The sequence below is a fragment of the Apus apus genome, chromosome 15 (assembly GCF_020740795.1).
Source record: "Apus apus isolate bApuApu2 chromosome 15, bApuApu2.pri.cur, whole genome shotgun sequence".
NCBI classification, from domain to species: domain Eukaryota; kingdom Metazoa; phylum Chordata; class Aves; order Apodiformes; family Apodidae; genus Apus; species Apus apus.
Genome location: NC_067296.1, coordinates 10,632,607 through 10,650,726, shown reverse-complemented (window position 1 = coordinate 10,650,726; position 18,120 = coordinate 10,632,607). Strand labels below are relative to the sequence as shown.

The following is an 18,120-nucleotide window of genomic DNA, read 5'->3' as shown; positions in this document are numbered from 1 at the left end:
GCACAAGGTTGTTTAAGTTGAAAATTTATCAAGTCTAATGAATGTAGGTTGTCATGTTTTGGTTATATGTAAATAGTGTGTGTACATTTAAGAGTGTACACACTGAAAATGGGCATGCATGAAGGCCACTTGCAATACTACATCCTTACCAATTAAACAAAACAACCCTCACTTTATTAACAATTCAGCAACAAGGCTAGAAGGCAACTTGTTGCCACGGTAGATTTTTGATTAACAGGAGAATACAGGGATAAACACTACAAGGAAACTCTGAAGAGCACCCAAAGGCTTTGTACTAGAACAGTTTTGAAGAACAGCTACAAAACTTTGACCTTAAAAGCTATGAAAGACTTGATCCAATTAAAACATTCTCTCATCTGTGTGTGTGCAAATGAGATTATTTGCATTCAGTTTTCTGGACTCCCTATGCAAATGTTTTTCTCACTATTCTAGCACATTCCTTGTGTTTACCGTTCTTGTGAGTCCTTTGATGCACATTCCTACCCCTATACAAACATGTTTGACACACTTCAAAAGCAGTTAACATGCATCTAAGAGGATAACTTAAAATCAGCAAGTACTGGACAATAAATTTAAGCTATTCCAGGTCTCTTAAAAAGATGACAGCATGTGCTTCCTGCATATGAACTGCAGCCAGTTACTCAGTAGGAATTTGTATCCAGCATCTTCAGGTGAAATAGCAGTATCAGAAACATGCCTTTTTTTTTTTTTTCTTCTTATTTTTGCCTTTGAAGGGTGCTGTGAAGTGAACTTGTTAGTCTTGCATCACACACTGAAATATGAAAACTACATCTATCAAGAATCATGTAAGACAAGTGAGGTAACTGTAGCCAACTCCATATTTTTATGTTGTACTTAACCACCATAGAAATGGTTTAAGAAAAGCAAGCTACCAACCAGCTGGCTGTATTAACAACTAAGAAAGGATTCCATCCCAGCATGACAGGCCCCCACAACACTGTGTGGATATTAAAAGCACTTTACAGTTTTTATTGACAGAAACCTGGCCTGAGCAGTCAAGAATTTTACATTTCATGCAGTCTAAGCTAAAAGCAACGTATTAAGTAACTTCACCCTGGTAGAATTTGTCAGGCCTTGCATTGGTTGACAGGACTGTGTGTGGCCTGCGCTTTCTCAGACATCATGCTGCAAAGAAAGGAAGCATTACACAAAAGCTGCATTCTCTGCTGTTTCTCCCCATCCCTTCTTTGTGCAAGTCTGTCTTCTGCCTTTGTCTGTGTATACATAAACCAGGGAAAAGCTTTGGTTTCTGAAACACCAGTAGTCAGTACTTTTGGAAAATAGCTATTTGAGTCATCGCTTAGATTCACTTCTGACATGGCACTGCTTACATTCCTCTTCTATAATTCTACTGCTATAGAGACTTTTTTTTAACATGTTGAGAACTTTAGAAGCATTTATAAATAAAGCCAGCACATTTATAAACAAAGCTTTTTATTAATAAAACGTTTACACCTTTTTTTTTTTTTGCACAATACATCAGACTGGTAGTGATGTAGCATGTTATTACACTATAAAAGTTTATTATGAATGCTTAAGCTGAAAAGGCAGTTTACATTATGCCAAATCAACATGTCTTTATTTGCATTCTATGCACTAGATGGGAGTGTAACAATTCAAACAAAAAGGAGAGAACAAAAGCCTGGTTTTCCTCATTAGCATCTACAAACCAACAATACAGACAAACCTGTACACACTCTCAGGACCAGCCCAAGAGAAGACTAAAAAAAGTCTCAAAACATTCATAAGCTTGGGAATTCATCACTACAATATTTCATCACTAGTAATCTGACTATATTTCATGCAGTGAAGCAATGGTTGTAAATTTGTGCAGTTTACAGTGCTGCAAATGCTCTGTAACTTTGAGCGGCTTAAGTTTGTTTGTTTGTTTTTTTAATAAGAGATACTATAATAAGAAGGCACAGACCTTTCGACCTTTGTAACAGGTTCACCCAACCCTACAATGGAAAGGCAGAACGTTCTTAAGAGGGACAAGAATTGCTGATACAAAGGTTAACCTTCATGCTTTATTTTACAGGCAAACATTTATTACACTGCAAGAGCTATATGCATATCAGGTTATTTTTGTGCCCTGAATACACAAATGCAAAGTTTCTTGTCTAGAAGAAACCTTCAGAATTATTTTTTTCTTCATTTTCCTGGAGGTGGGGATTACAAGGGGGAAGATTGCCAGGAAGTCTTAAGTGTCTTACAGCTACAGAAATGCAATCCATTTCTGTGTCTTAAATCAATCCACTGTGTCACAATTTCAACACTGAATACACAATATTCAGAAATACAAAGTACAAAATATGAAGTTAAAATATAGAAGAGTTTGTCATGTTACTAGAGCCTTAGAATAATTTGTTCCCCCAGGTGAACATGCTTACAGCATTCGTTATCTGGTATAATAAAGCAGTGGTACATGTCTCAGCTGCTATGTTTTCATAACAGTTTCATAAGGCTCTACTAATGAATCATGTTTTTGTTTACAAATATTTGCCACTGTGACAGATACTTCAAGAACCTTTGAGAAGAAAAAGACACTTGCCACCTATTGGCTAAATCCCATAAGGAAACAAAGAACAAACTGTCAAGCAAACATAATGGATTTAATAGGAAATACATACTGTAACACAAGTAAAAGCAAGGCAAGAAAGTAGTAGTGAACCTATCTGTGTCAGGGTTACAGCATATGCAAGTGCAACAACTGGATGGAGTATCACACTCACACAAGTAAAGGGCATGACAGAGAGTGGTCTACATCCTCCCACATTGGAACAAGTAACAGGTGCTTTGTTCAATAATACTCGTGAAAAAATTTAACAGAAATGAAGCAAGAAAACCCCCATCCTTATTAAAGAAGAGCACATTCACTAAGGTAATCACCAATCCTTGAATAAAATTCATTGTTAGTGTTTAAACAAAAAATGTAAGAACCCAAACCTGTAAGATGATATACTGAGAAAACAACATTGTTTTTTCTAAGAAGTCTTCATTCTAGAATGAGAGCAGTTTCACTAAATGCTGTCTCAACTTTTTGGAGACAAATCATCCTCCTACCTTGATTTTTCATGTAAAACAGGAAGCACCAAATAACTCTACACCACTAAAACTTTTCTAAGTATTTTTAAATGGCTCTTTATAGCACATATACACTGACAACACTATGTTAAAAATTCAGAGTGGGGAGGAGGAAGTGGGAAGAGGAAGGAGGAAAAAGCTGACCCTAGGATCATTTTGACATTTAACAGACTAAGCCCATCAGTTCTCTTGGGTTTCAAGATAGTCATATGCCTTGAAATATTTGTTATCTGACACTTTATGGATAAAGTTTGGTAATGTACAATTTTTCCAAGTCAAACATTTTTGATTCTAGCTCACCAAGAAAGGGTTTGCAATCAAACTTCTAAGACCTTCAAAATATCAAAGGAATTTTCCATAAATGAGCATTGGTGTCAGAAGGCTTAAGAATTTTAGGGAAATATGTTTTGGCACCTGAATTCTTATACAAGAAACAAATACGTGGTTTCAAGCATATTTCTTTTGACAAGCTTGAGCCAAATGACTCTGAAAAGGACAGCTAACATGACTTGTTTAATACTAAAACCTATACTTCTATATCTTAGATTGGTAGTTCACACCAACATCCTATTTCTATAAATCTTCTTTTGAGAATTTAGAGCAGATTTTTTAGAAGCTTAGTTCTAAGCACCCAGTTGTCCTGCTCCAAGTAACTGACTCATGACACACAAACAGCCACAGGGCACTGTTACATGACTTCCAGCTAAATAAGTTAAGAAAGTTTGTCCTTCTCTCCTGTCCATGAACAGAAGAAGCCTCTTTTTTAAAGGTTTAAAGTGTTTAATAGAGATCCATGAAGCTTTTAGAAAATGAATAGGCAGTGTAGAAGTTTAAGTCAGTGAATTATTCAGATTCTCATGTTGAAGATTATTTTTTTTTCTACTTCTATGTAGATATTGCTGTTTCTAAGTGAGGTTTGCAACAGGGTGACTAGCTACACAGCTCAGACAGCTTCTGTCCTGTAAATCATCAATTCCCAAGATAGTCTTTGCAAATTGCTGACACAGCACGCCACAAATAAACTACACCATCCTTCATAAACACTACAGACTGTTTCACAAGAAAGTCATTCAAACATCATGGATACAGCTTCCCTTTCCAACTAATACTCAAGGGATATTACAGCATTGACATAAAAATAAACATGTTATTGAGGCCAACTTCTAAACCTTTCAAGTCACCCACCCTGAATTTATTTTTTTTTTTAAACTAAAATGAAGATTTAACAAAAAATATAGACTGTTCCAAATATACCCCACACCTCTCAACCAGGTTAAAGGATTAGACTTCCAAATGAGTAAGCAGGCATTATCTTGTCTCCTCTTACTCTCTTCTCAGGCATGTAAATAATCATTCTTGAGCAGGCTGGCAGAATTAAACTAGTACTAGTACACCAACCCATGAAAGACTCAAGTCTGCATAAAATGCCCCTCTGACCTATTAACGGTCTGATCCTGTAGCACTTCAAGGAAGGGTCTCAATGGTGTCAGTATGGATTTGAAGTGCAATGATTTTGTTTGATTCAACATGGATGAAGTAAATTAAGTCTTTATTTTCTTGGCAACAGCAAAAGTTGTTAGAATTGTCTTACAACTTTTCAAAGCACCTATTAAAATTTTCAGTAGTTCAACCACTAGATGTTTCTCTTATTGAACATAAGCTTCCAGATCTCACCTAATTAAGCATTTAGTATGCCAGTTTTCAGCATGTATATAAAATATACTACAAAACTCCCTACAACACAGATCGAGAGCCTGGCAAGTCAGCTAAGAGATTATTGTCATTTAGAGAGTTAGATGAAGACACTCCCCAAAACTTGGGAAGCATGTTTAAGTTGCTCCAAAGCTTAAGAACTAATCATTTATCAAACAACATTTTTGCACAGGTCTGAACTTCCATGAGAAAGAATTGGTGTTGGTTAGAAGCCAAAATAGTAATATTTTGTCAGTTAAAAAATCCTATGGATCAATATGACATGCACCTCATTACATTTTTACATACATGATACTTCACTCTTCCAAACCTGTTTTGCAGCAATTAATTCCCTTTGGGAGTATCTGAAAGTCTAGTCTTTATGACAAGCTCCATTCATTAAACAGAAAGTCATAGTGGAATAAAAACTTCAGTTCTGAGCTTTTTCAGAAACTTCTTAACAGAAAAAATGTTAGTAAAAATTTAGCTGGAATAGCACTTCAAACACTCAAATGTATCTCCAAATAGAAAAGCTATGTTAGGACAATATATAACCAATTTCAGCAAGTCTAGTGCACGATGAAAACGGATGGCCTGCCAAATTATTACTACAGAAGAAACTATTTTTCTCCAACAAAAATGAAACAATGAACATGTGCATCTCATCCAGGGAAGACTGCATTCCAGCTTTCAACTGATCAATAAACAGTTATCTTGGCTCAAAAGAACTTATATCAATAGTCTAGCCTTTTAAAGAGGCATGTGTTAAAAAGCAGCCTCACTTCAGTATTTGTAGTTTGGACAATCCAAAACACTGGCTAACTCCATGTTTTCATGAACTGCAACTGTTCTCATTAATTCAGGATCAGAACTGCAAAAAGCTACTAAGTATGCTGGCATTCCACCCAGACTGGTAACAAAACAAGGAGTCTGAGCCCGTAAGACTTAGCTACATTTGAGAAGGGCCAGATTGTTGCTGTTTCTTTAGTGTTTTGGGGTGGGAATTGTTTCTTTGTTTGTTTTTAAAATCTAATTTTGGCATAGAGCAAGGATAGATCAGAAAGTAGTTCATAAAGATTTGCTAAGGTATATGGATGTCTCCCATAACTGGAGAGAGCTACAATAGTTTCAATACTAGCCCAGATCTCAATCTTGCCTAGAGTTTACCATTTCCTTCTCAAGACAATAAATCTTGGATAAATACTATTAAACCGTTTTTATCTCACTAAAAAACAGATTTAAACTCCGTTTTTATCACTTGCTCACTCTTCTTTCTTTAATAAATATATTTCTATTAAGCGCTTTGTAGGAGAACTAATGTTTCTGTTGGTAATTTATTTGCTTTGAACAACAGAAAAAAAGGTATCATAGATCAGGCTGAACACCCAACAAATCTGTTTCTACTAGGAGATGCTCTGTTAAGGAGCAATGCTTCAAAGGGGCTTCAAACAGCCTTCATCTGATGAAGATACACTTCTTGGGCTCTCTATAAGCATGTAGTCTGTAAAAATGTGCAAAGGAGCATAATTGACAATGCAGGGTAAGTAAAAGCTGTGATAGAAATCACCAAGGAGCCACCAAATTTCATTAAAACGTACTGACCTATTCAAAACCTCACTGTAACAGTTCACCTGCTTTGCTCCAGCATAACTCTAAGGAATTTTCATTAATACAAACTAATCTGAACTGTAAGTCCTTTCACGTAACGCAGACTTTCCTACACTTCCTTCAGAGAAAGTACTTGAGATGACAGAAAACCAGATTACAAAGAAAGAATCATCATCATGATGATCCCATTTTGATACTAAAGCTAAACAGCACATTTTCATATACACTCAAGTCTATTAAGCTCTTTTTCTTCAAAAGTATAAAGTCTCTCACTAGTGCGGATAGGAACCAAAAAATAAAAATAAATAAAATAGCACAAGTGGGTATGGTCAACCTATAGTTTAATTGAAAGTGTACAAAAACCAATGCAGAATAAGCTCAAGGCTGATTTGCTAAAAACTCTCACAGATAAAAAAGCCCAGGAACCAAGAGGTAATGATCTACATTACCACGTCTTAAGGTTACTTCCTATTTGTGTTTTTGTGCCCAAAACAGGAAAAACCGGGTGCACCACAGATGAAAGCTTGTTCAACAGACAGACCTCATGCTGCACCAACAGCATTCTCTATTGGCCCTTTCAAATGAGATTGAAAGAGAAAGAATTTCAGTCTGCCTCTGGATTAACTCACAGTGACAATACCTAAAATGCAGGAGAAAACCTGATGGAGATACCCCAGGAGTTTATCCATAGGTGTGGAATGGAAGGAGTGTGTAAGACTGCATTATTTTTTACTGTTTTTACATAATTTATAATACTTTAAACACTGGTCTCATAAATAGAATATGAACAATTTACACATGCCAAGCAATTAAAAGCTTTCCCCAAAACCTTTTAGGTCATACCAGAACCACTGGTAGCACCTGTTTACAGCATCTGTTTTTAGTCAGTAACCACTTAATAGTCAACTATAACTAGGTTTTCTTCAACCAACATCTTAATATTAAAAATCTTGTAGGAATGAAAGGATGCATAAGCCTATCAGTTTGCCTTAAAGTGATTAAAGTCAGCATTAAAAACAAGATTGTCTGTGGTTTAAGTTCTGTTGCTTGTGTCCCCACCCCTGGCGCATATCATCTTTAAATAAAAAGTGCAAATGGGATTTGGAGACTGGATGGACTAATTTGCCTATTATTTGTCTTCAGTTGCTTCTTCTGTAGCCACCTCACCTCAACAGCTCCATCGTACTTTGGATGAGCTACAATTAAATTTAAAATAAGGCTCACTGAAGAAAAGGAAGCAACTAACTTCCAGATTTCTCCCACCCTTAAGTCCCACAAAAGTGCTCATTTCCCTTTTAACAAAAAAACCCCGATAAAATCTTGATTACAAAACTATTAAACATTTCAGTTCTACCATCCATAGTCACCTTTCTTTCAAGCAAGGCCAAAAAAGCGATGATGGATTCCCTTTGAATGCAAGAGAGATTACATTTCTTGTAAGTAAACAGGCTGACATTACAATTGCAGTCTTTTCTGCAAGTGTACAGATGTCAGATGGACTGGTCCATTTTTGTGGGACCTTGGGTGTATGAAACACCAGCAGATAAAGATCTAAGACTGATAATATAAACCCAACGTGAACTATTAACTTCCAAGACCACCTACTGTATAAACAAGTCTGATTTTCTAAGGGATCAGTCAACAGCAGCTGCGCTTTGTCACCGATGGCTGTCTCCTAAGTTTGAAGCCCTTACCACTAGATGGGGGGTTGGTGTCAGTCGATGGAATTCTGCGACCTACAAGAAAGCAGAAACAAACTAAACTAAAACAAACATTCAACTTGAAACCAATTCTAAGCATTCAGTACATTTTGTATACAAAAATGTGTCTTCAGTTAGTCACATGTCATTAATGACAACAATCCTGCAAAACAGAAGGATGGCAGTGAAGCTACACTCTGTCTGTAAGAGGTAATGCTTCTACAAACAGAGCAGCAGCTTTAAGCTAATTTTGCAACATTTACACTTCAGGCTTATCTGGACTCGGAGAGCTAAGCTATAAAAGTACCCAGAGAATATACTCTGCAGGAGCCAATACCAACTAGAATATCTTCAGCAAGAACTACCATCTTAACCTGTATTTCTAGAACAGAGCACCTGCAACAGGCCTAGCACTGAAGTGCTTGTAAAGATAGCTGCTTTAGTAATCTAATTAGTCTTTAAAATTGATTACTCCTTGTTAAGTATCCTTTTCTGATGAGAATGTGTTTTTTTTTTTTTCCACAGTTTATTCAAGATGAATTTTAGAGAGCAACAATTAAGTCAGTAAACCAGGAAGCTAATCTACAACAAATACTTGTTACATCCGCTTCAATATATTAAACTGCTTATAAGGACCCTATTTTTTTCCTTGAAGTCTAAAGCTTCTGTAGCTATTCAAAACAGAATTGCTGTGCACACATACACACAAATGAATTACTGTTTGTCCTCTCCACAAACAGGCTGACATACCTGCACATTGGTGCTGCCTCCTGAAACACACCCGGCAAATAATACTGCACGGAATTCACTTTGCAATACTGTCTGCTTCTCATTCACACAAAAAATTGTCACTATCATCTTTGCCATGAGACAGAAAAGATTTGCAATTTCATTTAGAAAACCCAAGGTATTACAAAAATACTTGTGCAATATATACACAAAATAGTTTCTATTTTCTAAGCAGTAATCTGGCATTCATGATTCTTGTCTTTTTGAAAGGGCCCTGGTTTAGACTAACCACAAACACTAAGAGCAAGAACTTAATCCTTTTTCTCAGCAATATAAAGTTTGGATCTTCCTCATGCAGTTTCTTTTCCCTTCCATGACCTTGGAAGTACTAATTAAAACATTCAATAACAGATACAGTAAGATGACACTGACTTCTGATACGAGTGCCCTGCTTGCTATTTATCCAGCAGCATCACAGTAGGCTTAAAGTCTCTAGAAGGAATATTTAGAGGTTATTAGATGACCAAAATTTGTATGGCTCTTTTTGCAGTTTCTACTCATGTCCAATTGTAACAAATTTGTCAGTATACTCCCACCTAAGCAGCACAAAAACAAATACACTAATCACATTTCTACTTGAACTTCTTTCAGAAGAAATCACATGAACTGTTTAAATACTTACTAATTTCTATAAAGAGTTCATTAATGTTTATTGCATTTTTCGCACTTGTCTCTACAAATATTGCATGAATGGAATCTGCATAGTCTTTAGCATCTTTTTCCATGACTTCTCTAGAAAAACAAAGCAGAGAAAAAACTGTGAATGCAAAGCCCCACATTATTCAAAATCTTATATATTAAGCTTTTAAGTGTCCCATTAAATTACTACTTTGTATTTTACCTGTTTGGCATCACAGTGCTCCCTCATCTTGAAGCTGATGCTCATTCTTTACTCTATGCTGCCTCCCTGCCTTGAGGGATGAGCATCACTAAAGCACAGCTATCGACTACACAAGGCCTTAATCCGTGAGACAACATTACAGTGGAGCACTCTAAGCATAGGTCTGCAATCATTAGGGAGTACTTCATTCTTCACCCAGTTTTAGATGTACTGAAAAGATTCCAAAGCATTAGTTCTACTAATCCAGTGGATTTCCTACAGCTGTTTGCAAAATCAAGCATCTCACAACAAAGCACTATCTACTAATATATTATTAGTATAGCATTTGCTTTACATGAAGCATGAAGACATAGCTATTCTCAGGAAAATATTTACACTAAGCACAGAACAACAGCACCAAGAAGTGAAAAAGTTATTCTGCACCCCCAAGAAGGCAAGATAAGGAAGTCTGCTCCCTCAAACAATGTGAAAAACGCAAACCCCAGCAGGTGGAAAGAGGACTGGACTATACATTGTATCACCTTACACACAACTTCTAGAAAAAAACATGCGCTACTTTCAAGTAACAGGGGACTTAGAATATCAAAAGCAGAGACTGTGAATCAGACTCAAATACTGCCTCTGACTAAAGTATGAGGAATCTTGCCCATCAGCTGGGATAGCAATGTTTACATAATTTATGATGCCATCTAAGCATCAAGAAATATTCACATAAAGCTTAATACTGCATACCTTATATTTGTCTTCAAAATAATTTTATGTCATATTTTCTTCAAGACACATGCTGCTTTTAAGAGAAGTTGTAGGAGCTCACTAAATAACTGTTATGTATCAACAACTTGTAAAACTATACTAAAAACCAACTTTGCAGTGTTTCTTTAAATGCATAACCATCTGTCTCCTTTGAGACACCAGCTGTGGTAGCTTTTCCAATGAGATCTAAAACCAAGAAGTTTGCACACACCTTCTGAATTTTGGCTTATTTAAGCAGGACATCAATAAAAAAGGGACTTACTTTGGTTATAGTACATGCCTTTTTGAAAGTTTGGCTGTTCATAAAATTTCTCAAGAACTTCCCCCACTCCCTACAACTATTTCAGCCACAGCGAATTCCACCCCAATATTTAAGCAGGGAAGGAAGGCACCTGAACAAGCAAGTCAGAAAAACCTACACAATGCTTTCCAACAGGATTAAGGTTTTTCCCAACAAAATGAGGTGCTATAGACTGACAGGGGTACTTCTTACAAAGTGAGGTAAACAGCTTGTATAACACTGTAGTTCCACAGGCAGTTTAGGCTTGTGCAACTTGGCACTGCCATCAGAAAAGGTTAACCCTGTCTCCCTGTAAACTGGTTCTTCCTAACCCTGCTTTCCCATCTCTGTCATGCCAGCAAGTGTTAAGGGTATGAGCAAGATAAATACACTTGGATCAGTTTTCCTTTTTTAAATGGTTAGTTTTAATACGGATCTATTTTACAGCCGGATTTACTGCCCAATTACATACACACTCACACTAGTGCAGGGGAGGAAGTGGGCAAGACTGTCCAAGTACAGACTAACCAAATCTTCTGACAGTAGTAACCCATCAGACTCCTTGTGAAACTGCAATGCTAGTGCAAAACAGCTTAAATTGCTCTGTATCTTTCACCTGCTCTGAAACCTTAAGTACTTAACACTATGAACTTCAGTGAAAACCTCAAAACTGTCAACAGTTATTTACCTTACATCATTAAGATCACACTTATTTCCTGCAATAGCTACAACAATGTTTGGAGGTCCATGCTGTCGAAGCTCTTTAACCCAGTTCTTTAATGTTGAGAAAGTTTCCTGATGTGGAAAAAGACAAAAAAACAAACAACAACAAACAACAGAAGGAATTAAGTGTCAGAACTGGGCCATAACACAAAAAAAGGAGAAATCTTAATGCTGGGTTAAGATTAAATTTCTTACCTCTTTTGTGATGTCGTACACTATAATGGCTGCTGCTGACCCTCTGTAATACATTGGGGCTAAAGCACGAAACTGGAAGAAAGAGCATACAATATCAACCTGATCTTCCACTGACCCCATGATTTCCTTAATATTATCATTAGTATTGAAGAAAACTAGCTTTAAAGCTCCCATTAGTGGAAAACTTTTTGTTACCATTCCAGAGAGGCTGTGCAGCAGAGTACACAACATTCTGTGAAAGTACCATTTTGCAAAGTCAAACCAACAAGTAATTCAGGGATCAGCAGCACACCTGTTGCAAAAAGCAGGAAGCCAAACTTGACCTTACTTTGACTAGACTAGAATCTCTCATTTAAAAGACTGTAGATTATTCACAGACACAAACCTGCAGGATATATGCTCAATCTTGAACTCTGAGTAAGGAGAAAACAGTCAGAATTGAACAGTTCAAGATACTCATGCTTTTGGACAAAAGGTAGTTTCAAGAAAAGTAGCATATATTACTGCTGACCTGTCATGTCCAGAAGTTGGTGTCAACCTCTAGCTCAACAGGTAAGTCATGGCACTTTTGAAAGCTAGAAATGTTGATTTCTTCAAAATCTAACTTATGGCTTTAGGGATTTTGCTTAATTTTTTCCTCAAAATTTGAAAGTTGGAAGGATGATTAAATCTAAGAGCCGCAAAAGCCCACAGCTACATGACCTGTTGCAAACAGAGCTTTAAGGAACATGCTAGACAGTAAAAGGCTACAGTAATTTTATTGTAATTTTTAGAATGAAATTTACAGCAGCATATTTGGTTGGCAGTGCATTTGCAGGACATAAACCAGGCCTACACCTTTGTATAGGCACAGTGTTATGAATCCAGGACTGAAAAAATGATAGAGCACATGATTAAATTGCATCAAAAAATACCAATTGAGCATTGTTTAAACCAGCATGATTTTCTGGTAACTTAAAAAGAAGCAACCAAAACTCTCAGTCAAAGCACACATTGAACTGTGTGTACTGCTTTGATGTAAGCATGTGTGATTTAGAGCTTTTGTGCATCTTATTACTCAGGGTAAAAATCATGAATAGAACAGTTTTTTTGTTAAGGCTTATTTGGTTCTAATAAAATACCAATTTCCTTTTACTTAGTACAGTTCAACTGAGAGCAATATTACAAATCATAAAAACCTTGCTATAAAGCAGAATTCCAGACCATTTACATTTGGCTCTCAAATTCTGTACTGAAAACAGGATTTTGAACAAAAAGTTTAGAATGTAAAAATATTTAATAGCGGGAAAGAGAAAAATGGGCAGGCATTCAGTTCATGATGGACCATAACCCCTCTCTTCCTCCTAAGCACTAAAATGTAAAGGAAAACATATTTGGTAAACCACCACTTGGACTGGTTGCAACCTGGCTTTTTGATTATTAGACTGTTTACATTGGGAATAAACCAACTTTCACTTGCTGATTTTGTATTACTCTCATTTCCTGCCTGCTAACACTTAGATACTTTTTTCCACCTTAGAAAAGTCAGCAGATAAAATACATTAACAAAACAGATGTTACCAGAGACGCAGAGTTTTCCTTTTGTTATTTTTTCCAAAGATTTCAGCTTGCCCTCCAGCCTCTGAGCTGTGTTTTGTCAGAATCGCTAAGACGACAATGTAATTACGCAGAGAAATCGTCACAATTGTTAGGTGAAAAGGCAAAAATTCTGATTGCTGTAAGTAATCTCCTATCCACTTTACTCAGTGAAAAAGAAGTAAGGCACGTGTATAGGGAAATGAGCTGTGAGAAGCGAAGTAGTGCACATTTCCACCTCTGGAGGGAAGATAACCAGCCACTCCCTGAAGCCACTTAGAATAAGGGGTTGCCCAGTGTAGAGCAGAACTACTCACTGCTGGGCTTTCAAAATGGAAAATAGCAAGTGCTCCTCATGAAGCCAGGACTATGATTTTTGTGCATTACACATGACAGTTCAGCAGAGACACCTGAGTTCCAAGAATGGTGTGGACATTTTTGGTATTCCAGGTAACTAGGGACAGGATCCCTTTGATAATTCATGGCCAAAGGTGTTGCACAACCAGAAAACTGTGCTACAAATTTCAGGGCAAGGCAGGTCCATAGACCATTAAGTGACTAGCAGCAAGTCTAGGTGTGTTATGCTTTGAAGAAGTAAGTATCTATAAAGATACTGGCATGGTTTCAAAGTAAATATCCATGCTCCCATATTTCACTGGTTTCCTTGGATATATTTGGTCCTTACAGTGTTTTCTCTCAGGTGTGGAAAATAAGCTTCACAGGTATCACAGTTGCTGGGTCAGAGCCTAAGCAAGGAATCTTTCCTTTTATGATTTCAGTAAAGATATCAGGCAACTTGTATGTAAGAAAACTAGAAGTATCACTCAAGTCTAAATAAGACAGGCAAGGAACGCACTAGTAATGTACAAATAGGATTCCTCAGATTGTAGTGTGCTGAATCCAAAACAGGGTGTTCTCCCATTGCTTGCAAACACAGTTAAAGTGAACAGGATGGGACGCTAATATGGATGTTTCCTGCCAGTTGTGGCAGGCATGTTTTTAAAACTTTCCATTTAAAGAGCACCAGCCTCTCAAAATTCATCCTCTGCCTCACAGAAGACTCACATTCTAACATTAACATTTCAGAATGGGCTAGGACGCTCACTTAAAACAAACTCTGACAGCAAATGCTGACTGACTGCTAGTAATGGAAGGACTTGGGACACTTCTGATAAGATAGATACTACCGGACACAACCCTGTGACACATCCCAGACAACATAAGTTTGTTTTATATCTGAACTAGAAATGGTACTAAAGACAGCTGCTGGCTTCCTCCCCACTGTTGGGTTTTGAAATAGCACTCCCCCTCACTTAACCTACACCCCTCATCTGTTTTAGAAGTTCTTCTTCTTAGGTAATTTGCCTTAACATTGTACTTTCACCATAGCAATGAAAAACAGAACTGTATGTACAGCACCTGTATCTTGATGGAAACCTGCACAGAAACGTTCTAATAGGTGTTTGTAAAAACAGATCCCATTGTGAATTTCAGGGGCAGTGCTGAACCCAAACTCTAGCAAGAACTATCACTACAGATATTTATTCTACTTACCCGCTCCTGTCCAGCTGTATCCCAAATTAGGAATTTATGCAGCTCATTTTGATACTGTACAGTCTTGGTCATAAATGAAGCTCTGAAAAAAATTACAGCTTATGCTTTTCAGAATATGAATACAGTTTTTAGAACATAGCCACCACGAACTTTTAAGAAGTTTTACATTTCAACAGAAGTGCTTCCCACCCTCCACACCAACCTGACAAACACAAAGCTACCATCATTGTTTTAAGCATATGAGATCTTATGATCTTGAACATGTTTTGTATGCTCAGTACCTGTCCCCTGAAAATATTGCAGAATTCCAAACTTTTTCTACTGTCAGTTTTGGACAGGATGAAGGATAGGATCCTGGAGGTGGCCTGTACTGGAGTTTCTTACAGAGCTCTAAGCTTGCTATAGATTCAGAGTCAGAGAGCAAGAGTCCTTCAGCATGATCAACAACATGAAATACTTGAGTCAAAGACTCAGAATTTCAGTTTATCTTGGATCTTAAGCACCACCAGCGCATAGATTTTCATGATGTCCATCACACTTTTGTAGTTGATACAACTGGAGTCTTTAAACATGTTTCAATGTTAATAGGAGGAAAAAACAGCTACATTTGAAAAAAGGAAAGAGAGCAAATACACAATGCTTTCAACTGTTAGGGTAACCTTCTCCCCATTCTTTAAGCTCAGATGGTTTGCCAAATAGCACATCAATCTCCAAAGCTGACTCTCTTTTAAGAGGCCAAACAGGAGACCACAGCATCCCTAGGAGCCTACATACTTCCTACAGAGTATCTTGCAATCAGGTAACAGTATTTACAGTTGAGAAAAGAGGTGGGAGGTGTAGGTTTTGTCCATAACTTGGGACTCCTAGTAGGATTTTGCTAGCTTAGATAAACAATACAAAATGGGTCCAGATCTTATATATGAAAATGGAAGTGCCAAATACACTCCTACATTTCCTAAGGTAGTTCATGAGCTAATTAATGCTGCAATCATGTTTATTATCACACTTAGCTGCTACACATGGAGAATCCTCACATGATCTACGCAGGAGGTACAAACGTATATATATGTAATTTGGTTTCATTCTTGACCAAGTCACATTTACTTTATTTAGTTTCTTACCCTATTGTTGGGTTGATGTTGGGATCAAAGCTATCTTCTACAAATCTCCAAACAATACTTGATTTGCCCACACCAGTGTCCTAAAAATAAGGACAGAAAAAGTTAAAAGAAACATTAGTTACTATAAACAGATATTTTTGTCCTCAAATCTTGCAATACATTGTGCATGACTGACACATTCCTGCAGACAATCTCAGCCAAGTTAGATTCTGAAAGACTTCAGGTATTGTACTAATACAGTAGAAAAATTAAGTGTCTCTGGTAAGTGTTAAAGATGTTTTTTATAAAGGACTACAATTCTGCATTTGTGATTATCAGTTATTGAAACTTTTTTCTATATATATTTTTTTTTTCCAAAGCTATGCACAGTCTGCATTTGAACAGCAGTAGGGAAAGACCATCTACCACCTCTAGTAAAACATTCAACAACTGAGCATTGTACTCCATCTCTGCAAGCCAATGGAGTACATTAAATAATACAAGTGTGACACACACATTTCAACCTCTGACTAATGCTGTCCCACCCTGCTTAATGAAAGACTTGAAATTTCTCCTGACACACACCTGAAACATGTTTCTAATGCAACTCTGTAGAGTTATAAGTGGTAAAAGAGGAAACCTATAATGAAATTTCTGGGTCATGTGTGTATTTGCACCATTGACTCCATTGTTAAAAAAAGATTGAAAGCATATTTTGGACTCAACTAAGTCAGAAAACTACTAGCAGTAAAACTGTTCTCAATATCAGCTAGACATTCTAAATGGTCATTTAATTAAGACAGGTAAAGACAACCTTTTTGTTTTACATCTCCAGAGTCAGTCAAATTCCAAGGGGGGGAAAAAGAAAAAGTAACTGCTTCATTAAGAATGAAGCTTTATGCCATTCATGCGTATTCTTGAATTCTCAGTATACTGTAGTACATTTGTGTACAGTATGTATGTTTGTGTTAATCTTCTCAAGCCATCTTCCTCTCAGTTCTTTATTTTACGATGTTTGCAGGCTCAATAAGCAGAGCAATTCTTAAGAAGAGAAATACAGCTGTAGTTCTTGGCTCTGGAAATTCAAGGACCAGTTTTCCTTGGTGCCAATTCTTCTTATATGATGAAAGGCTTCTCAGGTCAGGTGAACACAAACAGTAGCTAATAGCTACTCCAAATGCCTTCATAAGACAGAGTACAGAAACACATGATTTTCTCACTGAAGGGCAACATGGCCATTTAGAATCAGAAAACAATTCTGTCATACAGCATAGAACACAGGATTTAGATAGAGGTGGACACAACTCCATCTGCTCAACGTGAGACTCTTCAGTGAAGCCTTCAGACCAAGCCGAACCAACACACAGCTTTAAAGACTTGATTTTTTAAAAACTTATACTTCGGCTTACTTGATGTCTACTTCCACCACCTGCAACACTTAGGGCACTTTCAAAGCCTAAATACGTTGTTAAAAAAAAAAAAAGTTTAGGCCACTCCCCTTCGAGTTTGAATTCAGGTGCTTTTATTTATTTATTTCGTGAACTCCAAGCCTAAACCAGCTTGTGAAGTAGAGAAAAACATGCACTGGATGTTTGTACTTCCTCTCTTTTTTTTTTTTTTTAAAAGAAAAACACTGGGAGAGAAAAAAAAATAAAATAAAGGAGCAACATTTACCTCATGAAAACGCCTCCCCCTGCGGAGGGGAAGGCCCTCCCGGCCGCCCGGTCCCCTCAGGGGGACAGAGCGGGACAGCCGGTGGCTCTGGCGCGGCCAGGCCCACCCTTCGCCCGGGGAGAGGAGCCCCCACAGCCAGAGCCTCCCCGGGGCTCACACACAGACTCTCCTCCAGCAGACAGGGCCTCTCAGGCCAGCCCCTCAGCAGGCTCCCTCCCCCTCTCTCTCCCACCGCCCCCGGCCCACCGCGGGGCCCCGCAGCCAGCCAGCCACGGCGCACTTACCCCAAGAAGGCAAACTTTCAGCTCCCTCAGAGCCATGGCCAGGCAGGCTGCGCCTTTACCGAGCGCCTGAGACACAGCCTAGAACGACCATAGCCCTTCCCGAGGCGCGCGTAGCGCTGAGGCCTGCGGGGGCAGCCCCCGCCCCCCCACGCCGCGGTTACCAGTGAACCTTCCTCCTCAGGCTCCGCGGACGCGGCGCCATCTTGGGCGGCCCGCCGGAATCACC

General features: G+C 37.9%; 1 protein-coding gene across 1 annotated transcript; it reads right to left on the bottom strand.

The window, feature by feature from the left end:
• Positions 1-1,459: 1,459 nt before the first annotated feature.
• Positions 1,460-18,109, bottom strand: RAB22A (RAB22A, member RAS oncogene family). The gene is made up of 7 exons (XM_051632808.1): positions 17,895-18,109; positions 15,958-16,037; positions 14,837-14,918; positions 11,708-11,779; positions 11,478-11,584; positions 9,538-9,647; positions 1,460-8,162 (listed from the first exon to the last, which is right to left on the bottom strand). Exons 1-7 carry the CDS (start codon positions 17,928-17,930, stop codon positions 8,065-8,067), a joined length of 585 nt encoding a protein of 194 aa, XP_051488768.1. The 5' UTR covers positions 17,931-18,109; the 3' UTR covers positions 1,460-8,064.
• Positions 18,110-18,120: the final 11 nt, after the last annotated feature.

What these genes read in the sequence shown, in the direction of transcription:
- RAB22A (XM_051632808.1), bottom strand. Translation starts at nt 17,930, where the DNA reads ATGGCTCTGAGGGAGCTGAAAGTTTGCCTTCTTGGG. An exon ending in ATACAGCTGGACAGGAGCGG is followed by an intron (nt 11,780 to 14,836) that starts GTAAGTAGAATA and finishes TCTTTCTTCCAG; the next exon opens with TTTCGTGCTTTAGCCCCAAT. An exon ending in TGAACTCTTTATAGAAATTA is followed by an intron (nt 8,163 to 9,537) that starts GTAAGTATTTAA and finishes GCTTTCTTGTAG; the next exon opens with GTCGCAGAATTCCATCGACT.